General features: G+C 37.2%; 4 protein-coding genes and 1 pseudogene across 5 annotated transcripts; 1 reads left to right on the forward strand and 4 right to left on the reverse strand.

Annotated features, from left to right (window-relative positions):
• Positions 1-3,713: 3,713 nt before the first annotated feature.
• LOC137941577 (sister chromatid cohesion 1 protein 3) lies at positions 3,714-10,238 on the reverse strand. 2 transcript variants are annotated; one of them, XM_068787047.1, is made up of 15 exons: positions 10,193-10,238; positions 9,668-9,839; positions 8,588-8,849; positions 8,460-8,506; positions 8,310-8,359; positions 8,136-8,194; positions 7,705-8,054; positions 7,501-7,627; positions 7,235-7,371; positions 6,750-7,138; positions 6,617-6,653; positions 4,497-4,539; positions 4,268-4,403; positions 4,031-4,171; positions 3,714-3,922 (listed from the first exon to the last, which is right to left on the reverse strand). In XM_068787047.1, the coding sequence occupies exons 2-14, from the start codon at positions 9,789-9,791 to the stop codon at positions 4,073-4,075; spliced, it is 1,860 nt and encodes a 619-aa protein (XP_068643148.1). In that variant the 5' UTR covers positions 9,792-9,839; positions 10,193-10,238; the 3' UTR covers positions 3,714-3,922; positions 4,031-4,072. The 2 variants fall into 2 exon arrangements, with proteins under 2 accessions (XP_068643148.1, XP_068643147.1); XM_068787046.1 differs by lacking the exon at positions 10,193-10,238 and having other exon boundaries at positions 9,668-9,851.
• A 1,513-nt stretch (positions 10,239-11,751) lies between these two features.
• On the reverse strand, positions 11,752-13,895 carry LOC137941158 (small ribosomal subunit protein cS22). Its single transcript, XM_068786450.1, has 4 exons — positions 13,405-13,895; positions 12,620-12,721; positions 12,179-12,478; positions 11,752-11,989 (listed from the first exon to the last, which is right to left on the reverse strand). Exons 1-4 carry the CDS (start codon positions 13,720-13,722, stop codon positions 11,951-11,953), a joined length of 759 nt encoding a protein of 252 aa, XP_068642551.1. The 5' UTR covers positions 13,723-13,895; the 3' UTR covers positions 11,752-11,950.
• A 3,500-nt stretch (positions 13,896-17,395) lies between these two features.
• Positions 17,396-18,032, reverse strand: LOC137940711 (secreted RxLR effector protein 161-like). Its single transcript, XM_068785849.1, has 2 exons — positions 17,700-18,032; positions 17,396-17,494 (listed from the first exon to the last, which is right to left on the reverse strand). The coding sequence occupies exons 1-2, from the start codon at positions 18,030-18,032 to the stop codon at positions 17,396-17,398; spliced, it is 432 nt and encodes a 143-aa protein (XP_068641950.1).
• A 4,624-nt stretch (positions 18,033-22,656) lies between these two features.
• LOC137940712 (uncharacterized) lies at positions 22,657-24,238 on the reverse strand (annotated as a pseudogene).
• A 51-nt stretch (positions 24,239-24,289) lies between these two features.
• Positions 24,290-24,914, forward strand: LOC137940713 (uncharacterized). Its single transcript, XM_068785851.1, has 3 exons — positions 24,290-24,361; positions 24,468-24,613; positions 24,704-24,914. Exons 1-3 carry the CDS (start codon positions 24,290-24,292, stop codon positions 24,912-24,914), a joined length of 429 nt encoding a protein of 142 aa, XP_068641952.1.
• Positions 24,915-26,560: the final 1,646 nt, after the last annotated feature.

The raw sequence follows: 26,560 nt of genomic DNA on the forward strand, positions 1-26,560 counted from the left end.
CGCAGCCATGGCCATGACCAGATTCATCCTTGTCCCTCTTGTTTGTTCGTAGCCTTCTTCTGCCACTGCATTCTGACTGCTTCCACTCAAAATCTCTATTGTTTCTTCTTCTTCCTCCCTTTCTCCATCGTTGCTGCCTTCCCTAACAGGCATCCACATTTCACCTTTGATGCCCCCATAGGCTCCCGTAGTAGCCTCCCACAGTAGTCTCATCTTCCTCCTCCCTCTGCATTGCAAGCGTACTCGAGTCATCCTCTCTGATTAATCAAGAGGTTTGAAGAGGGAGCCTACCCGCATGTAAGGGAGTTGCACTTGTAAAATTCGTATGTGCATGACAAAGAAAAACCACTCACACTCGAAGATTGCCTGCTCACTGTTGGATTTCACTGATGTTGACTCAGCCATGTCCATATCAGTTTATGAGCACCAATGTTCGTCCCTCATCCTGGGTACGACATTAACTGCCTCCTCTAATTAATCATACTAGAGTTTTTTTCTTCTTTGTTCTTTCCAAACAATCATTATGACCATTATAAACAAAACTCCAAATGTTCCAATGCACTCAACGGTACTCAACACCAATGAATTTCATCTTATCACCATCAATATTTCTGTACAAGCTCTTCCAAACTCACCTCTACCAACTATCTCTCATGGAAGCTTCAGTTTGAAACTCTCTTATTTGATTATGACCTCCTTGGGTACATTGATGGCTCCAAACCCGGTCCACTGAAGACACTCACTGCAAACCACTCTACAACACCAAATCCAGCTTACATTGTATGGGTTCGACAAGATTAACTGATCCTTAATTCACTCATCGGTTCTCTATCTCCTACAATTATCTCATTCATTGTTCGAGTCATCACTTCTCGAGAAGCATGAACTACTTTTTGCCAATACATACGCCAAACCATCTCGTGGACGCATCAAACAAGTCAAGAATCTTCTAAAAAATCCTACAAAAGGTACTATGAATATCACAGATTTTCTTCAATATAAAGGTACTATGATATCACAGATTTTCTTCAATATATTAAATCTCGTGTAGATGAACTAGCCATACTAGGAGCACTGATGGATGAGGAAGATCTTACAAAGAAGATCCTGGCTGGACTGGAAGTTGACTACAAAGAGTTTATTCATGTTGTTCAAGCTCGAGACACCCATCCAGCCATCACCAAATCTTACCCATCAAACCACCGAAACACAACCTACCACCCAACATTGCATGACTACTCGAGCAAAAATAATATCCATAAACTAATTCAAAAACTCAACCTTCACACTTAATATCCCTACCCTGATCTTGAACCTACTTCCATGACTCAAACCCTCAAAGATCATAACTGGCGTCGAGCTATGTTTGAAGAATATGATGCTCTTGCTCATAATGGGACATGAGATCTAGTCTCTCCTTTGGTATCACTAATCTTGTTGGTTATAAATGGATTTTTTGAATTAAAAGGCACTCACATGGCTCTATTGACAAGTTTAAAGCTTGTCTTGTGGCCAAAGGATTTCATCAACAACCAGGTGTGGATTACCATGAGACTTTTAGTCTAGTTGTTAAGCCCACCACCATGAGATTTCTACTTAGTATTGCAGTTGGTAATGGTTGGTCTCTTCGTCAACTTGATATCAACAATGTCTTTCTTCAAGGTCGGCTCACAGAAATGGTTCAACCTCTATATTTTGTTGATTCTGACCACTCAACACATGTTTGTAAACTTCACAAAGATATCTATGGTCTCAAACAAGCTCCAAGGGCTTGGTATCATGAGCTGTGTCAATTTCTTGTGGACCCAAGTTTCAAGAATTCTCACTTTGATACTTCCCTATTTATTTTCAACATCGGCAAGCATGTTCTGTTTCTATTGGTGTATGTTGATGATATTATTATTACTGGTAAAAGTGATGACCTTGTTTCTCAATTTATTGGTTGCCTTACTCAATGTTTCTCTCTAAAAGATCTTGACCCTCTTTCTTAGTTTCTTGAAGTTGAGGTTGTTCCACATTGCTATGGCGTATTGCTTTCTCAACGAAGATAAATCCAAGGCCTGCTCAAAAGAACTCATATGGAAGATGTTAAACTATTCTCACCCCGTTACCAATGAATTTTTCATCACTTTCCATCACCTCGAGCTCTCCTCTTTCTGATCCTTCTCAATTTTATATTGTAGTTGGCAGCTTGCAATACTTCTCTCTCACTTGTCTTGATATTTCTTTTGTTGTCAATAAGATTTCCCAGTTTATGCATCAACCGACTAATGAGCATTGGGTACTTGTTAAATGAATTTTAGGGTATTTATGTGGCATGCTGGATAGAGGGCTTCTTCTACATCGTGAGTGTTCGTTATCTCTTCATGGGTTCTCTGATGTTATTCATGCGTTATCAAATGCCAATAGGGCTAGCAATAAAGATGATTACTCTTCCACTAGTGCCTACTTTATCTATCTTGACGTAATCTTATTTTTTGGAGTTTAAAGAAGCAATACATTGTTGGTTGTTCCTCTACTAAGGCAGAGTATAGATCAATTGCTACTACTATTGTTGAACTTTGGTGGGTGTGTTCTCTACTTGCTAAACTTGGTGTGACTTGGCAGTTCTTTCCTGTTGCTTCTTGTGATAATATTGGTATCACTCCGTTAAGTCCAATCCCATGATTTATTCTAGAATGAAACATGTAGCAATTGTTTACCACTTTCTTCGTGATCAGGTTTAATCTGGTCTACTTTGTGTGGCTCATGTTTCTTCTGCTGACTAACTTGTTAATCTCCTTACAAACCATTGCCACCTTCTCAGTTTCAATTGCTCAAAGACAAGATTGGTTTCTCTAACCGTGACTCGTCTTAAAGGAGCATAAAGAACAAATGTATTTTGATTTGTTCTACATTGGCTAAATTAGTTGAGTCTTTCATAAGAATAGGACTTTTCTGAATCATCCTTCTATTTAGGTGATTTCTATTATAAATTTTTATTATGAATATGCTTCAAATTCAATAAAGAATTTATGGTTAAATTCAACAAGCAGTAATTCCTTACATAAAATCCCAATTGAAAGGCCAATTTGAGGCCCTAAATAGGCAGCTTGCAAATGTATCTCAGAAGCTTTTGTCTTTGATTACCCTAAACATTATTTGACCGTACCCCCTTCGGAGAATTTGGTTAAGATACGGCACTCAGGCATCATCAATGACTCCATACCCGACGTCAATTTGAGACTCTGCGTGGCTGAGACAGGTTGACACAAGTATTACAAGCCTAACCGAAACTCAACCTTCTGTATTTGAAGAGATTTGAAGCATGAAATGAAAAAAGTATTCCACATCGCCAACTTAGTTCTCATCAAACTTCAGCCACACCACTTGGACAGCATTTGCTCAAAGCGTTAAATCAGAAGCTCATCAAATAGAAGTCTCGTATTCACGTAGGGAACCTTCAACCACCCTCGGATACAGTAGATTAAGGGATCGCACTTGCAGTGCTATTAAGTAGGCCTTACTGGTTCGGTAGTAGTTATCTGAATAAGAAGATTGACCAAGGTGGTTCTTTTTTAATCTCAAAAAAATCATCTAATAGGACTGCTTCTGCAACTTAAATCCAGTTTTCGTTCTACACATTTTTTTGTACAGAAATCTCTTTGTGATGTCTTATTTTGAGATGTGATCAATTATTTACTATAATTCAGAATAGAGTCTTGTTATTTAAATTTAAAACCCAGCAGGAGAAATAAATACCCATTTTAACTTAGATATAAAAGCATTCAGCTATACAAAAGAAAAAGAACAAGTTGATACAATTAGTGACCAGATCTTCCAGGAGAATATACCATACAGACAGAAGCAGGTTGATTCTTGGAAGAGAAGATAGGTTGATGTAGAAGCTCAAAATTGTGCAACTCGTTCGAAGTAACGATCTCTGTCAAAACAAATTATTCAAAAGTTTAAATGACATCAATCTAAGATCATAGAAATCTAATCTAGTTTGCAATAAAACACAGCAAATAACTACAAAATAACAAACCACCTTTTTACATATAGACATCCAAAAACTATGGAAGGAAAGACTTCAGAATTTAGCATTCAAGAGTGACGGTTGAATCAACAGAGTGATATCCGAGTATGCTTCTGCTTGCTTTACATCAATAAGCCCACAACTTTTGAGAACCTACCAAGTGATTCACAGTAAGGTACTATAAAAATTCGATATGCATACAAAACAAGTTTGCCACTAGGAACAAGAGAGAATTTCAAGATATAATACCAGTGTTTCAAAAAACATTCTAGCACATTGCTTCCTTGTTTTTCCATCCAGAATGTTGTTCAAGCTAATTTCTCCATGTTGTGATTTTAAAGTTTTAGTTGATGGAGACTTCCTTATAAGATACTGAGCCACAGCCCTACAAAACCAAAGTACACCATCAGAATTACACCTTACATACAGGATGTTGCCTAAACTTATTCACAATGAAGGTTGAGAATAATTGTTTCACCTTGTTCTTACAGATAAGTTATCAACATCATTTTCTTCATTTCCTGTAAAAAAATGTCAAAGAGTTCAATAATCAAGTACATTCCAAAACATAAATGATGTAGAGAAGCAAGCTGAAGCGTACTTGGATAAACATGCCCCAAGAAGAACCAGAATGAAGTCAATGCCCATATTATTTAGGCTAACATTATCCTTTTTTTCTTTTTTCTAAAAAATCTTTTCAGTACCTGTTGAGGGTTATTATTAAGATTTTTCGTGATCAGAAAAAAGAATGCCAGCAGTCATCTCGTCTTTTTTCTATTCTCTAATAGTGCCATTTAGGGTTTCAGGAAGGAGAGCCTTAACTTTTCATGATTCGATACATCTATAAGCTACAAAGGAAATAAAGACAATTCACAAATTGATATACAAACAAACATTTCACCCTAGAAGCTCAGGCAATATAAAAGTGTAAAATAATGGAATAAAGAAGAGGAAGAGAGGGAAAGAAAGAGGAGAGAGACGGCTGAGAGAAGAGAGGCAAAAGATCAGCTCTCATTAGGTAACTAAATCGACCCTAATCTTCTTATAACTTAAGTAAAAAGTGGTGTACAAAGACACAAATACCCTTCCACATTTAACTTCTTATAACTCCCTCTACACCTCCAAAAAACACAAACCATAGAGACACCTAAGCACGCTGGATAAAACAATACCCTTGCTAGGAGGTATAAATCATGTATAATTACCAAACTATGCTTTATACTGTTTTCTAAAGTTCCCCCTCAAGCTGGAGCATAAATATCCATGAGTATGCTTTATACTGTTTTCTAATATTCCCCCTCAAACTGGAGCATAAATATTTATGAGCCATAACTTATTACAAATTGTCCTAAACTCAAGTTTACCCAGGGCCTTGGTAAATATATCACCAACTTGATCACTTGATCGAACATACAAGGTAAAAACATCTTTCCTCATCACTGTCTCTCAGATTAGATGGCAGTCAACTTCTATGCTTTGTTCTTCCATGAAAAACTAGGTTCCCTGCAATAAATGTCGCTGCCTACTTATCACAGTACACATCATAAGTCCAGCAATCTCTAGATTAAATTCCCAAACAATTAATCTTACTCACATCAACTCACTGATAATATGAGCTATAGCTCTTTACTCAACTTCACACTAGAAAGAGCTACAACATTCTGTTTTTTTCTCTTTGAACTTACCAAATTTCCTCCCAAAAATACATGTAGCTAGCGGTGGATTTTCTATCAAGTCTTGATCCAACATAATCTGCATTTAAGAAGGCTTCTATATTTCGAAGAACCATGAGTATAAGTAGTAACCAAAACAATCAACCAGAAGTCATCTGAAGCAAAATGTTTGAGCAGACTATGGGAGCACCACTTCACAAACCCAAGGCTAGCTCAAAACATGCTCGAAAACATCCATAAATAGATAACGCATGGGATATAGTGAAATCCAGCCTTAAATCAGTGAAAATTGCACTCAATTATGCTGACATCATCCAACCAAGAGATGACACAGACTTCAAGCGCAGTATTGGATCTACACACAGACAGATGGGATATCCCAAGTTAAGAAACCCTCATAGGGTTTTAAATAGACATATAATTGCTTAGTATGCACCAGGAGCCATTAACCCTAAGGTTATGACAGAAAAAGAACTCAAAAATTCAAGTTTTTAATATCCAATCAAAATCAAACCTCGAAATCCCCTTTCAATGGAAGGAAAAAGGAAGCTTCACCTGCGTGTAACTAAGATCTATTGCTCTGATACCATGTGAAATAATAGAATAACGAAGATAAAGGAAGAGAAAGGGAGATAGACGACTGAGAGAAGAGAGCTAAAAGAGCTGCTCTCATTAGGGTTCTAAATCAACCCCTAACATTCTTATAACTTAAGTGAAAAGTGGTGCACAAGGACACAAATACCCTCACAACCTCCAAAATGCATTTTTCAATAAGCATGCTGAATAAAACTGTACCCTAACTAGGAGGTATAAAGCATGTAAATTACCAAACTAACCTGTATACTGTTTTCTAGCAAATATTTTTAAAATTTGACAATAATTAACAAAAACAAACTTTGGCATACTTAAAAGGCACTCAACTTACCAGTTTGCCTACTATCAGCTTCCATAAAACTTAATTCCTATAAAAAAAACAAAACAAAACTTCTTTGAGTTCCACATTGAAGACTTCAAGGATAAAATGGAAGTCTCACATATGAATGATTTTTAAGACTCACATCTGGTTCGGCAGAATTGAGTGTAAACTCAGGAGTATTATTGTTGAATAAAGAGAACTGCTCCTCTGAATGAACTCTCGGAGTTTCAACCACATCATCCAATGTTTCAGTTAAGGGCAGTACTTCTGGGGTAGGAAGCACTTCAGTCTCTACACTCTTTCCAGAATGATATACAGAAAATAGTGGGTAATCTTCTCTTTCAGATGGAGATGAGACATCAGGTAATAGGTCATCAACGTGACTGCGAAGCTGTTCAATCTCCATTTCCAATGCATTGGCCTCACAGAATGGTACATCAGTTGCCTCTGGAAGGGCCTCTACAGGCACCGTGTCCACTGAAGCAGCAGGAAAGTCTTTCTTGAAAACTTCTTGAAGACTTGCGCACGTTCCTGAGTATTAAACATTCACATAATAATGCTTGTTCCATAAGTGATATAATAGGTAAAGTTAGTCAAAAAAATTCTTTTGGGGATTAAACTCCCTACCAGATATTGAGGATTCAAAGAAAACTTGATCATGTTGAGATCTCCTGCGGTATATCCAAATATTCAGTGGTGTGTAAGGAAGCCTTGTCCGCTTACGCAGTAATTTGCTTGAACTTCCAAGTTGTTCACTAATGGACCTGTCAAATACGCCAAATACCCACGGTTTAGGAAATCACAAACACTTGAACAAGAGACAAAAGAAATTTTCCATTTAGCATGAGATGTATTTGATTCTAAATCAATACATCACATTAGCACCAACTTACTTATTAGTCAACACTAAGGATTCATCAAATAATTGTTTTCTCTTCCTCGATTTTGGCTTTACATTCACATTAGGTGGACTTGGCTCTAGAGCCAGTTCAGGCAAGTCAATCGTCGTCTCATGACTAACTGGATTATCCAACAAAACAGCAGTCAGTAACAGACGCAGACACATTGATGCATAAGACGAGCTAAAAAGTACCTACCTGAAGGGTTTCTCAAGCTGAATTCCTCAGCTCTTTCGATAGAATCAACAGCTGATGGCACCCCATGAAGGAGAGAAGGCACAGATTCACCTTCAGAAACTGGACATCCTTGTGAAATTGGAGAAAGACTGCCCTTCCCCCTTGGTGTTTGATTAACAGGCTCATTCTGGACTAATTCCAGTATTGGTTCAAACATGTGGACAGCATCACGATTCCTCTCTATCTCCGATACCTCAACTGGGGCAGGGGATTGATTGTCATGAAGCCTCTCAGAAGGCTCTGTTGCATGATTAGCTAATTCAGGATGCACAGAACCTCCATCAAAGTCCATTGGAAATGGAGGAAGTATACTGGAAGAACAAAAAGTGTCCAGGTAAAAATCCCATAAGAAATCAAAATGAAAATTTTCATTTCAAGAGAAGCAACCATACTCTTCCTCCATTGACTGGAAACCAGATTCAAAACGCTCCATGGGAGATGAATCCCTATCCTGAAAGACACTAGCCACTCAGGTAATTATGAATAAACTGAGACTTGAGGACCAGAACATAAAGACAAGAATACTCCATAAAAAACACAATGAAAACAGCCTTAAGATACCTGACCTCATCTAATGATATTGCTATGTATGAATTTCCTTCCACAGGGATCTGATCTGTGTGATCATAGCATTGAAATAAAGGCATATAAACCTCAAATCTGGTGAAGATATCTCAGACAAATGTAAAATTATCCAAGAGAAGAAAAATTGCTACCTGATATTGTAATCTGGTCAAGACTTTTAAGATGATTATCAGGAGCCCTGCATATGTCATCAGACAAAAATTAGGAATGAGAGGGTACTCATCCCAATTAAGAACAATTTGGTTATCAAAACTCTTACTCTGCTTGAAATATGGCCTCATTTACATCCAAAGCATCAAGTTCCAAAATCTCTGGTCGAGTTACAGCATCAAATGGTGCATGATTGGCATCTTCCGGCAAGTTGACTTGTATTGAAGCAAATGCAGATCTTATTTGGGTCAAAACCTCATTGCAGTCATGGTAGAGATAATCAACCTTTTTAGAGTAAATTCGCACAACACCCACCAGCAGATGCCCTGATAACCTCAGGGCAATTGGTACCTCCGGGAACATGATATAATCTGGACCAACCTCAAGCTAAATGAGCAGCCAAATAATTAATCAAGTAAAATATAACTATCGCATGACAGCTGAGTCATTCGTCCATCAAACTTAAAAGGCAAAAAATTAAACGAACATGACAGACAACTGTGAATAAAAAGTAAAATTCCTTTAATTTCAAAACCTCACGCCCAATCATGTTGGTAGTACAGTAGACACCAAGGCATAAAGCTAATGATATGCAATCACCATCATTCACCGTCATACCATTAGAGTAAGGTATCCCAATTCTAGCCAACAAAAACAGCATTCGCAAGTGCACAAGCTAACAAGAGAATAGAGATGAATCACTTCCAAGGAGCATTACTGCCGACACTATCAACTCAAACAGCAAAAAACTACGAGGAAATTGTCCTGATCATAAGATGAATAGCTTCTTTGAGGCAATAGATACAGCAACATTCGTTCAAACGACACCCGTTTTGATAAAAACTAGATATTTAACAAAACACAAGTACAATTCAACCTGCAGCAACCACTAAATGATCTTTGACAGTGACAAATCAGAAACTAGATGAAGAAAGACTAACGAAGTAAACACTAATTACGGACGAAAAAACGAAAGACAACCATCTGTCTGGTCACAATAGGGTAGAGAGATGTGACCATAGTTTTTCGATACCTAACTTCAGTCATTGCACTCATCGGTTTAAGATACATTTCGCAGTCATCAAAATACATTTAAACGAGTTCTCCAATCAGATTTTGCTCCGAGAACCATCACAACGGAATACATAAAATGAAAAAAAGAAAATAAAATGAAGAAGAAAAACCATACCAACGGAGGATCTGATATCAATAACAGCCACCTGAGATTTTCGAAGCTTGTTTTGCAAGAAGGCGGCAATCCAAACCGTTCCAAGAGGGCTTTTTCTAGCCAGAAAAGTATGAGAGAAAAACATATTCGCCTCTTACTCTTCTTCTGCTTGCTCTGCAGAGTTTCAAGCGTTCTGGAATGTGGAAAATTGTGAGAAACCAGAAATAGTGATTAATGAGGGAAAGTTGACAGAGAAATATAGAAGGGCGGGAAATGGTTTTTAGCGGCAAATCGTACCGAGGAAGATTCGCGGGAAAAAATATTAATTTGCGTTACTTTACTAATCTAGCCCCAAGAACTGCCATAATGACGAGACTATACTTATTAACCTAATTTTAACCAAAAGAAAAACCAAATATGAAGCGCTGTCTGTGGGCTGTAAGACTGCAACTGAAAATCTTTCCAAAAACACATACTGAAGGAGGCGTTCGAAAGATTACAAGCAGTCAGAAATGGGCGCAGATGGATTGGAGATGCGAAGCTTACCTCTCGCCGGAAGCCGGAAACAGAGAATAAATTTTCAAAGAGTGAAATTACGCCGGGTAGAATCTTCTGAACCGAGACTGTAACAGTATTTAAAATCGTCTTTCTAGCAACTCAACATTTTACTTCCATGGCTATGAGTGCAGACTTTCTATTTCAATAACTGTAATTTAGTAACTACGAGATGGATCTTTTAAAATTATTACGGCTTATCGTTCGGCTCGACATCCAATATTTACATGCTTCGGAACTTTACACGTGTTATGTAGAAGCTACGTGGCGTCACCAAACTAATAGCCGTCTCCATTAAAAATTTTAAGAGGACGGATAGTGGAGGGTTTTTTTTTTCCAACCTCATTATCGTATTAAGTGTAACGAATATAAAAATAAATAAATAAGATATTTTATTAATAACATAAGCTAGATTTTAGTGTCGTATAAATCAATAAAATAATTACAAAGTGAAATAAAACTATTATTTTAAATAATTATAACAAATAAAAAATAAAATACCTAAATAAATATGGTTATTTTTATAATTTATAAATAAATATCTACATTATCTAAATTCTGAATTTTATAATATCTACATTATCACTTTTAAATAAGTAATTAAATATATTATTAAAAGTCATTATTTTATATAAATAAACAAATAGGATACTTTATTATAAAAAAAGACTTTGATAGAGGGTAAATTAGGTTAATACTTTTAAAGCCGACAAAATAATTTATTTTCAAAAATATTTAAGAATGAATTGATAGATTTTTAACCTAATTACTTAAATGAACAAGTATATAAATGAATTACATGTCAAATGTACATGCTGCCATTACTTTTAGTGAGAAAAAACCATTCGTGTTCCAAAAAATTTTTTGTTGATCAGACAGGATATGAGTTTTAATATAAGTTATATCAATAGCCATAACACAATCTTAATGACACATTTCAATTAATACAAACATAAATTTAATATGAACCTAAAATTATTCATCAGATGACTTTGTTGTTACCTTGGTAAGGATAAAACATGAGATTGTTTTAAATCTTCGAATGAGTACGTTATAAAGACTGTTTGATATAATCAGAGTATAATTTGACAATTACATCTACCAACTTATTAAAATATTTACTTATAGTCCAATTCGATCTATCAAACATCTCTGATGTGACATTGTATAATTGTTGTTAAGCAACAGTGAGGAAAAAATATGCAAGGTATTCTTCCATTGAGATAACTCTTGTGTCTCATAAGAATCCTCTACTTTTTAATATCAGCCAATTTGAGAAAGACCGTTTGATTCACCCTATAAACTTTCCAAAATTTTACAAGTGATTTTTCAAATCAAACACAATAAACCACCAATCCCATAAAAACGTTGTACATGCTTATTGCAACAAAACAAATAATATCTTGCCATAGAGAACATAATTGCCGCAAAGACAAACATAAACGATAATCTCAAAGAATCATCATTCATGTATATCACAAGCGAAATCTGATTAATTCCTCCGATCAATTGCAATAGGATCAAGGAACACCTTCAAAACAGAAGAGTGAAGATACAAGAACTCTGTTTAGTATTAAGTGTCAAAATTTGAATCCACTTAGGTAGACAAAAATTTGTTCATATAACCAGGTAGATAACAGGTTCTAATTCTAGAACAATGCCCACTTCGGATCTCCCCTGTACTTAACATATCCTCATTTGCACACACACTGCACTTTAATCCGAGCTCCTGCATTCTCATCTGCAACACTAGGCTCTGTTGACACGAATTGATTGACCTTCCAACAGCTGACATAACCAACAAACAATATATGAGTCCTTTGTGAACATATCTAGCATGGTATGTCTCACCATGAATTTCATGGTCTGAGGTCAACTCTTTTCATCAATTACAGAAAACTGTTTACTGTTGGAAGAACATCAAGGATTCAAAATAAATAGTAACAAATCCTATATGAGCGGAGGAAAAAAACTTACAGCATTGTTGAAGTCGGTAATTGCGGCTTCCACTTCCTCATCAGAAGAGAACGAAACAAAACCAAACCCAGAAGTTTTTGAAGTCCCCGGAGATCGAGACACTTTAGCACTAAGAACCTTCCCCTTTTCAGAGAAGAATTTGGTCAAAGTATCAGAAGTTACAGTCTTTGCAAGATTTCCAACATAAACCTTGTAAGGACTATCAACAAAAGTTGAGTCATCAGCCTGGATGAGAGACAAGTCGACTGATGCCAAAGGCTTCTCTGTTATATTCACTTTAATTTGTCGTCCACCTACCTCCTGAAATTCAAGACAAGAAAACAAATCCAGTGAATTTAAATGGAGAATTCCTTGAAATCCATATTTAGCTGATAGGCTAGGTTTTGAAGAATCAGAATTTTGGGTATGGACATTATAAAGATGACACGGTCTAAAACTTACCGTGTCGTTGAGTTTCTCAATGGCCAAATTAGCATCCTCTACTGTACTCACGGTAACAAACCCAAAACGGCGGCTCTTTTTGGTATACTTATCGTACATGACCTGCGAGCATATCAGTCAATGACAACTTAGCAATGAATTCCACCTGATCTTCAAACAATAGTTAGAATTGTCCATGCATCACCTATGTGTTTGATGAATTGCCAATGCTTAGTCCAGAGTAATGTAAGGAAAATAGCAATAAGCAAGGGGGATCCTCCAACACAACGACCTGTCCATGCATCATCTATGTGTTTGATGAATGGCCAATGCTGAATCCAGAGTAATGTCAAGGAAAATAGCTATAAGCAAGGGGGATTCTCCAACACAATGACCTTGTCACGTGGATGAGACAAGCGAGACACCTAAGACTCAGTATCTTTCTTGCCACAACTGAAATGAGGTGTTCTCTTTTAGTGTGTGTTTCAGACAGGAACTGAAACAGCTAAAGACTAGTTTTAGTAAATTTAATACATTTTGGCCATTCTGTGTTCCTCCTCCTGAGCGCGTTTGTTCTCCGTCCAATTCCAAGCATAGCTAGAAGCCAGTTCCTTTCTTTACGGGCTTGAAACTTTATCCTCGTTAACAAAGAACCAATTCAAATTCGAGAATCAATTTTCATCACCCAGATTTATGAAGCTCACCTTTTTTTTTTTTGAGTAATATCAATCAGGTAATTTAATGTCGTCGACATCTACATAAAACTAAACACTACGAATTGGAAATTTTAGAGAGAAGAAGAAAACCTCGGCCTTCACAACAGAACAGTGCTCTTCAAAAATCTGTTTGAGTTGCTCGTTATCGACAGTTCTTGGAATATTTCCAACGTACACTCTCCGTGCTGCCTCAGAAGACGGGTCCTGCGTCGCTAGGGCAGCTTCTTCAGCGACAGCAGACGTTCTTACGGCTTTTCTAGTGTTTGAAAATGAAATAGATGCTCTAAATCGATAAGAACCAGGTAAAGAAGTCGTCTTTACAAAAGATACTGTGGGCGTCTGGAATGTCTGGATTTTAGAAGGCTGCTGAAAGAGATTGGAAGATAAAAGAAACGAAATTGTTGCCATATTTGTCACAGGGAAGTGATAAATCAGGGATGTGAACTTCTACAAATTTGAACAAGGGTTTCGCATTTGGTGAGGTTTTGGGTGTGTGAGGAGATTGCAAGAAGGTGACACTGGTTTGGGCTTAGGACAGGCTAGCGAGGACGAGGAATGGAAGATGAGACTCAACAAAGATTTTATCCAGTGGCGCATAAAGAAGATAACGAACCGTGTCCGAACAAGGAATTAATTCATCGGACCCTATAGTGGAAATGGGGTTGGTTTTATTTTTTCAGTCTGACCCCAACCCCGACCTGTGTTCAACCCCTCATATCAACCCTAAACCAGTTCCGGATCGGTCTTAAACCGTTGATCCCCGGGGACGTACTCAGCCAACAGTGAACCATTCCTGGTTGTGTATTCAGGGGGTTAGTCCACAATGAACTTGAAATGAAGTGAAGAATTCAATTCATCTTAAATAAATTGATTTAACTTCAACTCATCCTTGGGTATTAGTGTAGACGAATTCAAGTGTACTGGAAAAAAGATTTAGTGTTAGTGTCCCTAAATGAAAAATATGATATAAACAAGAGAATGAATAATATTTTATAATATACTTAAATAGAACATATACCTAAACAGATAATTAACCAAAATAAACATGGTTACTACACTTATAAGTGATTTAATGTGTAGTATTAAAATATATTAATATCCTAATTAATAAAAAATATATTATATTACTTAATGATTATAGTTTATTATAAATTAATACAATAATTAATTGTGACTAGAATAAATTATTTTTTAATAACATAAGATATATTTTAACATTAAAAACCACTAATTTAATACAATAATAAAAAATTAATATAATAAATATATATATATATATTTAACAATAACATAATATATATTTTTATGTATTATTAATTAATAACATATTGTCACAAGATTTTAAACCATTGGTTTAATTAATTATAGAAATGGGATAATTAAACCAAAATAATTTATCAAATATTTATTTTAACAATATTTTAATTATGACTATTAAATTACTAATTTAATACAGTAATTATAAAATGAATGTATTGAATAAATAAAAATAATTATTTTAAAAATATAAAATATAAATTATTATTTTTATGACGCTGGTTTATTTTTTCCTAACTTAGGTAAAATTAAACTTCGTCTTCCTCATGGCGCGTGTCGTCCTCCTCACAACGCGCGTTGTCTTCCTTAGTGACGGGAGACTACGGCGGGCCAGCAGGCAACGACGATGGAGGCGGCGGGCCAACAAGCAACAACGATGGAGGCGGCGGGCCAGCACGATGGAGGCTGCGGGCCAGCGAGCAACGACGACGGAGGCGACACTCCGACGGTACGCCGAGAGAGAAGAGAGGCTCTGCGACAGAGACTCGGCTTCCCATGCTTTGCAATGGAGGTCGAGAGGGAGAGGAGAGGGAGGCTGAGAGGGAGAAGAGAAAAAAATTTGGTGGAGGAAGGTCGAGAGGAAGGAATTTTTCATGGGGGGGGGGGGGGGAACGCGCGTCTCACGCTTCATGTGAATGATTCAGAAAAAATGTCCGAATCAGCTTTCCCCGTTTTTTGCTTAAGTCAATGAACTAACGTGATTCAAATGAAGTGTAATTTATTCTACACTAACAACTTAATCTTATGAACTAAATAATGCGGGAGTAATTCATTCTGGTTCATTTTGGACTAACCCCCCCCCCCCCAAAGGATTCGAGCAAATTTACCACGTCAATTTGCGTATCACGCTTGACTTTACGAAGGCGGTGGAATTCATTTCAGAGAGTAACAAATGCTGGAGCTAGGCGCTCACTCTTCCGCTTTACAGTCGATCCTATTAGATCTACAAACTTCTACGATCGAAACAAGCTATTCTTCCACTACCATTTGAAATCATCTTCTCTACTTTTCGTTCTTTGTGTTTCTTCTCCTTATTTAATCAATTCCAACTGCAATTTACATGGACACTAGCAACGATGACACCTAGGCTGAACCTAAAAATGTGAACAAAGGAAAATCGAAAACGCCGTATAAGGCAAAGGAAATCGTACTGAAGTAGAGTGAGTACAATAGCTCAACAATCTTTTCCATTATGTTATTTTTTTCAGCTTTTTATTCTTATTCATTATCATAACAGTTTTACTATGCTCCATTTATTCCCCGTAGAGTCGCCAACAGAGCTTTTCGTTGAAGATAAAGCTTAAATATCATAAGATTGATATAGATCTATTGAACTATATCGAAGATAAACATCCATTAGAGATATTAAAGATAAACATCCATTAGAGATATTGAAGATAAACATCTATCTATTGAAGATGAACGTCCATCAGAGTTTTATTGAAGATAAACATCTATCTATTGAAGATAAACATCCATCAGAGATCTAATAAACATCTTTGTTGATTTGATTTGTTTCAAGGCAATGATTTAATTCAACTTCAACTTCAAGTTGGGTGTTAGTGCCCAAAATGAAAACAGAGTTTAAGTGCAATGGAAAACAGATTCCAGTGTTATTGCCCCAAAATAAAAAATATGATGTAAACAAGAGAATAAGTAACTTTTTATAATATAATTAAATAGAACATATACCTAAACAGATAATTAACCAAAATAAATATGGTTACTACACTAATAAGTGATTTAATGTGGGTTTGCCTCTTTCTTTGATTTTTCAGGGTATGAGGACCCATTAGAGATCTAATAAACATCTTTGTTGATTCGATTTGTTTCAAGGCAATGATTTAATTCAACTTCAACTTCAAGTTGGGTGTTAGTGCCCAAAATGAAAATAGAGTTTAAGTGCAATGGAAAACAGATTCCAGTGTTATTGCCACAAAATGAAAAATATGATGTAAACAAGAGAATAAGTATTTTTTTATAATATAATTAAATAAAACATATACCTAAACAGATAATTAACCAAAATAAGCATGGTTACTACACTAATAAGTGATTTAATGTGGGTTTACCTCTTTCTCTGATTTTTCAGGGTATGAGGACCCTGAAGTCATGATTTATAAGGAAATATTTTTATATGGACTATCTACGTATTAATGAAATTAACATCTTGCTCTCCTTTATATTACTTGTATAGATCATTCACATACAATTCCTAATAAGTTATGAGTTTCTTCTATTTTTTATGAGCATTTGAGATCGACTGAGGTTCTTCCCAATCCCTACTGCTATCTCAATTTCATATCTTCAATGTAAAGTGCACAAATCTAGAAATCATAATCCAAAAACAAGAAAAAAATTTACAAGCATACAAAGAAAATCTTGTATCGTGATAATAATCTCAGAATATCCAAAAATCAAAACCCAGAGGTGTTGAACTTTCTCAATTCAACAATTGGAAAGTATAACAAATCCTCTTCCTGAAATGGGAAAGTCTTGAAAACAAAGAGAAATCTTGACCAAAACAAAAAGAAATCTTGAAATTTCTCAACAACAAACCGGGCACTAGAATTCTAAAATAATACTTCAATTTCAATATTTTTCTCACATTGTCAGATTAAAAAAAAATTTTCTAGACTATACATGGAAGAATTATGAATGATTACAGGAATTACAGAGTTTAAATTTTTTTGGGATTTATGGAATATTTATAGGATTTCTTCTTAAGGTAAAAAATCTTTAGAGGAAATCTCAACACTCCCCATCAAGTTGGTGCATAGATATCACTCATGCCCAACTTGTCGAGACAATTGTTAAAGGTTTGGTAAGACACTGCCTTGGTTAGCACATCGACAAGCTGATCCTAAGACCGAACATGAGGGGCTTCAATGATTCTTGCTTCTAACTTTTCCTTAATAAAGTATTTATCAACTTCAACATGTTTATTTCTATCATGTTGGATTGGGTTGTGGGCAATATCACATGTCATAGTATAATTTTATGGGACTTGTCTGCTCAATATGTAGTTCTTGTATAAGATTTTTGATCCATAATAATTCACATATTGCCTTGCCCATTCCCCTATATTCGGCTTCAGCTGACGATCTAGCCACCACCTCTTGTTTCTTGCTTCTCCAAGTGACCAAATTTCCACCTACAAATGTAAAGTATCCAGATGTAGATTGTCGATCCTTTATTGACCCAACCCAATTGGCATCTGTATAACCTTCAATTTTCAAGTCGCCTCCTTTTTTAAATAAAATTCCTTTCCTTGGAGAAGATTTCAAGTAGCGCAAGATACAGTTGATGGCATTCATATGTTCTTCACTTGGAGAGTGCATAAATTGAATAACCACACTTAGTACATAAGCTAAATCTAGTATGGTATGTGCAAGATACATTAACCTCCTAACTAGACTCTGATAACGTTCCTTGTTAGCATGAACTTAATTTGAATGTGTCCCTAGTTTTAGATTTTCTTCCATGGGAGTACTGACTGGACTACATGTTGTCATACAAGTTTCCTTCAACAAGTCCAAGGCATATTTTCGTTGAGATAGAAAAATTCCTTCATTTGATCTTGACACTTCAATACCAAGAAAATATTTTAAGTAACCAAGATCTTTCATTTCAAACTCTCTGGCAAGATGACTTTGTAATGCCTTCTTTTCTTCTGGATCATTCCCAGTTACTATCATATCATCGACATATACAATAAGAGCTGTGATTGCCTCCTTGTTAGATTTCAGGAAGAGAGTGTGATCTAAGTTGCTTTGTTTGTATCTGCTAGATTTTATAAAATTTGTGAACCTTCCAAACCACACCCTTGGGGACTGCTTCAAACCATATAAGGATGTCATCAGTTTACTTACTTGTTTGCATCCTTTGGTTTGCATAATACATCCAGGAGGTAATTCCATATATACTTATTCTTGGAGATCTCTGTGCAAAAATGCATTTTTAAAATCAAACTAATATAAGGACAAGTCAACATTCATAATCAGAGATAGTAGAATCCGAACAATATTGATTTTGGCCACTAGTGCAAATGTCTCAATGTAATCGATTTCGTAGGTTTGAGTATATCCTTTGGCGACAAGCCTTGCTTTGAACCTTTCAATGGTGTCATCGACTTTATATTTGATGGTAAATACTCACCTGCATCCAACTGGTTTCTTTCCTATAGGTAGATCAACCACTTCCCATGTTGAATTCTTTTGGAGGGACCTCATTTCTTCATTCATAGCTTCTTTCCATTTAGGATCTTTTAAGGCTTCATACACACTATTAGGAATAGATATAGCAGATAATTGATTCACAAATACTTCATTTGCCTTTGACAATTTATGATAAGACACAAAATTATGCATGAGATACTAAGATTTAGAGGTGAGAAGTGGCTCATAATTGACTCTAGGTTTTCCTCTTGTGGTTTGATGAGGTAGCATTCGTAGTTGAGTTTCAGAACTTACCTGAGGCTCAGACATGGACTCGGACTCAAAAAGCAATTGATCCACTGGTACACTATGAAGGGGGGAAGATGTCGGTTGAGACTCTGGTTGCATCACTTCCATTTGGTCTTGTCTGTCTCCATCCTGTGAATCATGTTCATTTGTATCATTTTGATGTTTACTGCTGCAATATGAATACTCACCACTTGTAGTATCCAAGGTGTCCAAATGATGATTAAGGGTCTTCAATTCAATCCTGTTCTCCCCCTGTATTAAAAACTTGGGAGTAAAATAATACATGTTATCTTCATGAAATACCATATCAAGAGTGACATACAATTTGCGAGAGGGAGGATGATAACAAAGATAACCTTTCTGATGTTGAGCATAACCAACAAAACACCCTTGAAAACTCGGGGTTCCAATTTATTTCTCAATGGCTTATGGAGGTGAACAAAGGCTACACACCCAAAAACTCTAGGTGGCAGATTAGGCATGGCAGGTGAACTTATGGTTTTATGAAGAAAACTCAAGGGAGTCTGAAATTTTAACACACTCGAGGGTATTCGGTTGATAAGATAAGCTGCAGTTGTGATGACTTCACCCTAGTAATTAGGGACATATGAGTTTCAAACAGGGAAGCATGAACAACCTTAAGAAGGTCACGAACAACCTCAAGAAGGTGGCATTTTTTTGGCTCTGCAACCCCATTTTGCTGAGGGGTGTATGGACAAGTAATTTGATGAGTAATACCATGATCATCTAGATATTATTTCAAACTTTGATTCACAAATTCTCCACCATTGTCACTTCGAAGAGTTTGTATTGTAGAATGATACTGAGTGACTATCATTCTATGAAATTGTTTGAACAACGAACTAACTTCACCTTTTGACTTCATTAAGTAAATCTAAGTCATACGGGTGTGATCATCAATAAGATAAACAAACCACTATTTATCACTAAGAGAGGCTATAATTGTTGGACCCCATACATCAGAGTGAATAATCATAAAGGGTGTTGGACTCCTATTCATGCTTATTTGAAATGGAACACGATGGCTTTTCGCCAATTCACATACATCACACTTAAAATATGAAACAAATAATTTTGCAAAGAGTATTGGAAACAATTTTTTAAATAACCAAAGGATGAGTGACCCAACCTTTATGCCATAACCAAATTTCAGAATCTACAGATTTATTCTTCATGGAGAATACCCGGGCTAACTTATGAGAATTCTCTGGCTGCAGATCAAGGTAATAGAGTTTTCCCCTTCTAATACCATAACCAATTGTCTTCTGAGTTCGAATGTCCTTAAAAACACAAAGGTTAGGACAAAAAATCACAATACAATGCAGAGTACGAGTTATATGAACAACTGATAATAGATTATGATTGAGAGTTGGAACAATTAATACATAATCAAGTCTCAGATTTTCAGTGAGGGTGATGAAACCTTCTCCAATAACGTGAGAGGGAGTACCATTTGTTGTAGATATGATATGTTGTTAAAATGGTTTCATACTTTTAACATGATGATTGTCAAAGGTCATATGATTAGTAGCCCCATAATCAATTATCCATTCACTATTTATACTAGGAGCGGAAGTATTAAGAACCTTACCAGATATAGCAATTAAAACTACTGCATCCTCATTTGTGTGAGAGGTGGAAGGTTCTGCTACTACAACAGAAGCATGATTATTTGGATTGTAGTTCCGTTTGCGAGGCGCTTTGGTAGTATCCCACCATTCTGGATACCCGATAAGTTCATAACATCGTGACTTTGTATACCCTGTCTCACCACAGTGAGTACAAAAGCGCTTTAGTTTTGCTGTTCCAACCTCATAGCTGCGATTTTGAGATCCAGATGTCCGATTTTGATCACTAGTAGGACCAGTTGGTTGAGTTATTTTAGGCTTAGCTCGATGTGCTACCATTGCAGATGACTCAACACGATCAACTTCACTATTTAAAGTGGTTCTGCGAACATAGTCACGACGTACGTAAGCATAGGCTTCTTCAAGATCCAATATCAGGTCATTTCTGAGAATTTCACCACAGACTTGTTTGAATTTTGCATCCAATCCGTTTAAGAAAATGTGTACATGTAATCTTTCAACTGATTTTCTATAGGCAATAACATCATCATGATCTTTCATTATAATCCTATCACGATGATCAAGTTCTTCAAAAATTTCCACAAGATCACCGTAATACGTAGATAGAGGGCGACCAGTCTGTTTGGTGGAGAAAGCTCTCTAATTCAATGAAAATAATTACGATTCATCTGACCGATCATAGAAAGTGTTTGCCAGAGCATTCCATATTGCACGTGCGGTGCACAACCACCCATTGACCTTTTGATTTTTGGCATACCACTTTGCATAGGAGGCATCCATTTCTTGTGGTAGTGGTGTTTTTCCCATAATATATTCGAGCTTCTCACGTCCTGCAATTTGCATCTCCATGAAATAAGACCATACGTCGTAGTTTACTTCTGTAAGAATGACGCTGGTTGTAAAACTAGAGTTTTTGGATTGAACATGAATAATTGATGTTAATTCCTTCGACATGATGAAAGAAGATCGGCGGTCATCAGAATAAAAATCACCCAAAAATATTGGTTCAGTTCGATTCCTACCACTGGGTTAACCCGGTTTAGGTCTCTGATTTTGGTCCGGCCTGAGAACTGGTCTAGTCCATTTTTTTCATTGGGTTTCCCAATTTGGGTTTCTATTTCTGATCTGGTTCGGGAACTGATCCGGTCTGGTCCGGTTTGCTTTCTCTCGTTGGGTTGTTCGTGGTCCAATTCGGGAACATATCTGGTCTGGTCCGATTCACTTTCTCTCGGTGGGTTGTTTGTGGTCCGGTCCGAGACAGGGTCACTCGGCAAAAATAATAAAAAAGCACGGGACCTAAGTTTAAGCGGAATTTTTTTTCTTATGTACCTTCGTCTACTTCATCGAGACGGTGCAACTCCATCTTCGCCGGTGCCGATTGGGCTGGCGGTTTGTTGGAAGGTCGAGTGGTGGCTCAGCTACAGTTGTCGGCGACGTCCAGAAGGTACGTTGGAGTAGGTTCGTCTTCATAGAGATGCACGCTGGTGTGACATTGGTGAGGCTCATCGTCGTTGGTCGGTGATGCTTGGTGCTGTCTGATGGAAGGCCGAGCAGTGGCTCGGCTGCGGTCGTTAGCGATCGGCAAAACTTCTGAACAGGGTTGTTCACAGTGAAACAGAACAGACATGCTCTGGTTTCTCCGGTGATTGAGATTAATACGGTATCGTCTTCAGTGGCGGGAGACTACGGGATAGAGCTGCTGCTCTGTTCTTCGGTGATAGGAAGGAGAAGGAGAAGGAGAAGGATTCTCCTACTCTGATACAAAGTCGAAAATAATACTTCAATTTCAATATTTTTCTCATTAACATCGTCGGCTTAAATAGCCATTTTACAGACTATACATGGAAGAATTATGAGTGATTACAGGGATTACAGAGTTTAAATTTTTTTGGGATTTATGGAATATTTACAAGATTTCTTCTTAAGGTAAGAAACCTTTAGAGGAAATCTCAACACTGGATCAATCCATTCTCGTTGTAGTGTCCACACCTCACCGTTTTTTGACCCTCTTTATCCAAAATGTTATAGCTACCATTGCAATCCAAGCACCTCACAAACCTCATCCCTCCGCATCACTTACACCATTCTAGAGCTGGTGGAATCCCTTCAAACAGTAGCTTCAAATTTCCCTCTTCTTCCAACTTAATCACCTTGTCCGCTCCACCGATTAGTATTCCCTTCACAAAGACTGCAAGAACTTTCATCAAGTTTCCTCCCATCAAAACCCTTAATTCTTCCTTAAATCCCAAATGCATCGATATCACTTTCAATCATTCTAATGTCGTAAGCGTCGATTACAGACTTGACACGGTTGCAATCCTCAAATGTTTTCCTGATTCCTCTCAACATGGTTGTATAGATAATCATTGCATTTCCTCCGCCAGGTGGGCATTTCATCTTAAACAATTAAAGAACATAATCAGAACTTTGGGATCTTCTTCTTCTGGGCAAAGGCGAAATGATCTTCTTGATATGTTCTCTTTCAACTGAATGCTCCTTTTCAAACGACGCGTTGAGTTCTGGATTGAAGGAGCTGAAACTCTTCCAGGACACGGAGAAACCATAATCTTTTCTTGTGCACCGAAGCTTCACATCAACTGGAGAGGAAGACGAGAGGAAGAAGAGAGTGGGAGAAAAACAAATTCGGGGGAGGAAGGCCAAGAGGGAGAAGAGAGCGCGAGAGAGAAAAACATTTTTCTTCGAGGGAGGAAAGACGCGTCCCGAATGATGGCTTCAAGTGGATGATTTGCAATTTTGGGCTGAATGATGATTCCACGACTTTAGCCTGAGACGATTACCTGCATTTTTCAGATGACACTGGCGCTGGTGCACCACTAATAGCCTAATTGAATGAACTACATAATGCGCGTGAACTTCATTGTTGACTAACCCCCCTATGTGTATAAATATGTAATCAGTGTACATAATAAAATCATAAAAAAATTACGAATTTTATCATGGTATCAGAGCATACCTGATCCTGAAATCGTCACTCTGCATTTTCAGAATTTTTTTGTAGAAATCCTCTATTTTCGGGCTCCCGACGTCAACCATCGTCTCTGGTTTGGACCACAGCCTAGTGGCACACCTCCATCGTAGCACAACAACCGTCATAGCGGCGCCTCCATCACAGCATGTCGTTGTGCCTTCTGGACTTCCGATGCCGAGGCCTGAAGGCTTCTGAAACTGCCATCATGGTGCCCTCCCGTCATAGAGTGGCTCCATCGCAACGACCCCCTTCCCTGACGTCGTCGCGTTTTAGCGCATTGTAGTGACTTCGGGAATCATGCCCACTCCAAGGAAACCTTTCCACTTCCATTTTTGGCGCATTGTAGCGTATATAATGTTCGCCACGAGCTTCTCAATGTCGCCAGGTTCGCACGCTCTTTCGTTGCCATTTGAAGCAAAGTCGTTCGACACTACCCCTGGCGCACCCGTCGAGGTCATCAAGCGCACCCCGAGGTCATCTGGCGCACCCGCTAAAACCTCTTCTAGAAGTTTGAATTTTGTGTGCACATCCTGAGCACCCATCGATGCTCTCTGTGTGCACACAACGAGACCTTTCTATAAGGATATTACAAGATGGCATCCAACCTTGCTAATCCCAATCATCCATTGTATCTTCACCATTCAGATCAGCCTGGGTTGGTTCTTGTACCACAACTCCTCACAGAGGAGAATTATAGCACATGGAATCATTCCATTACTATGGCTCTCACCATAAAAAAACAAATATGCTTTTGTTAATGGATCACTAAAGCGCCCAGACAGGGATGCTGACGATGAATTGCAACAGAGGATTTTTTGTGAAAACCTTGTCAAAACATGGTTATTGAGTTCAATTTCCAAGGATATTGCAATAAGTGTGTTCTATTGCGATGGAGCACAAGCAGTGTGGAGTGAACTGTGTGAACATTTTTCTCAGGTAAACATCATTTAATTATTTCACATTGAGAATGAAATACATGATTGTGTTCAACATAATATGTCTTTTAGCTCCTATTTCACCAAGGGATTGTGGGATGAACGATATACACTTTGTCCGATTACACACCGTCGTTGTGGAACTATGAAAGAGGAACTATCCTATCTAGAAACACAGAAAATCATCAAGCTTCTCATGGGATTAAGTGAATCTTTTACTACAGTACGTGGGAAGATATTGACAATGGACCCTTTGCCTTTATTCCCTCGTGCTCAGGCATGAATGACAGAAAGAAATATTTGATAAATAGAGCATAATTCAACATGAGGCAACAACTTTTGCCATCAACAATTCAAGCAAGAGCATCAACAACTTTTGCAGTCAGGAATTCAAGCAAGAAAATTAGTACTTCCTCTTGTACAAAATATAACAAAGACGGTCATGATGTTACTAATTTTAGAGCTCATTTGAAGTGCACTTATTGCGGATGGAAGGGTCACACAATTGATTACCTTCTAAAACTCTAGAAAGCAGAATCAACTAAACACACAGAGAAGAAGAAAATCTCCAACTCTTTCTCTTTTACTCAGGAGCAATGCCAACAAATATTGCAAATGCTCTGTCATAACAAGTCATCCATGGCAAATTATGTGGGTAACTCCTCAACCCATGATGAACTTTCAGGTAAAGCTCTTTACTTCTCCTCTCCAAATAATTAAGCCACATGGATCCTCGATAATGGAACCACTGATCATATTGTTCGTTGTCCTGACTTGCTTACGTCTTGGATAGTTGTTACGAACAAAACAGTAGAATTTTCGGATGGTTCTCATGCCAATGTTACACATGTTGGTCAAGTGGTTTTCTCTTCTTGTTTGGTTCCTTTTTTGAATAAAAAATCTTGTAGTTTAAACAATTGTATGGTTTGCCTCTTGTTTAAACAGACTAGATTGCCATTTTCTTTAAGCACAATCTCTAGCAAATTATCTTTTGAAATATTGCATGTTGATATTTGTGGGGTTTGCAAAATTGCATATATTTATGGGGCCCAATATTTCCTTACTATAATTGTTGACTTTACTAGATGCACATGGATTTATTTGATGCGTCACAAATCTGAAACTCGGACTCACCTGACTAATGTCATTAGTATGGTAGAAATCCATTTTTCTTCCAAGGTGAAAGTTGTGCGTAGTGATAATGACCCTGAATTTACTCTTGCAACCTACTACTTGTCCAAAGGCATTGTCCACCAAACAAGTTGTGTTCACACCCCGCAACAAAATGAGGTAACAAAACGCAAACATCGACACTTGCTAAACATGTCCTAGGGCTTGCTTTTTCAAGCCCATCTTCCTAAAAGATTTTGGGGGGGATACCATTTTAATTGTTGCTTATCTCATAAATTGGATACCTACCTCGGTCTTGCAAGGTAAAACACCATGTGAGAAATTATTTAATAATTTACCCACTTACTCACATTTACAAGTATTTGGATGTATATGTTTTGCCTCCACTCATTCCCACAAGCCATCCAAATTTGATGCACTTGCCATCCGTTGCATTTTTCTTGGGTACCTTTATGGATAAAAGGATATAGGGTATATGATCTTGAACTCAATAGAGCATTTGTCTCCCAAGATGTTACATTCTTTGAAATGGAATTCCCTCTTAAACATATTTTTTTTGCAAACAAAAGTCTCATGATTCCTCCTCCCATAATATCTGCTTTCTATGATGACCCTATACCGGACACACCTACTCAGTTAGAAAGTCCTGAACTCGTAAATATTGATAATACTTCTTCCCCTCAACATACCTTCTCCCATACCACCTCCTACTCATCGCCTCTCTACCAGACCAGTTAAGTGACCCAGTTTCCTTCAAGATTTTCATGTGGAAGCGACCCTACCATCACTACTTACACA

Source organism: Aristolochia californica, unplaced genomic scaffold (assembly GCF_029961685.1).
Source record: "Aristolochia californica isolate CCGP_79_NKW_82.1479 unplaced genomic scaffold, dmAriCali1.0.hap1 SCAF_9, whole genome shotgun sequence".
Taxonomy (NCBI): domain Eukaryota; kingdom Viridiplantae; phylum Streptophyta; class Magnoliopsida; order Piperales; family Aristolochiaceae; genus Aristolochia; species Aristolochia californica.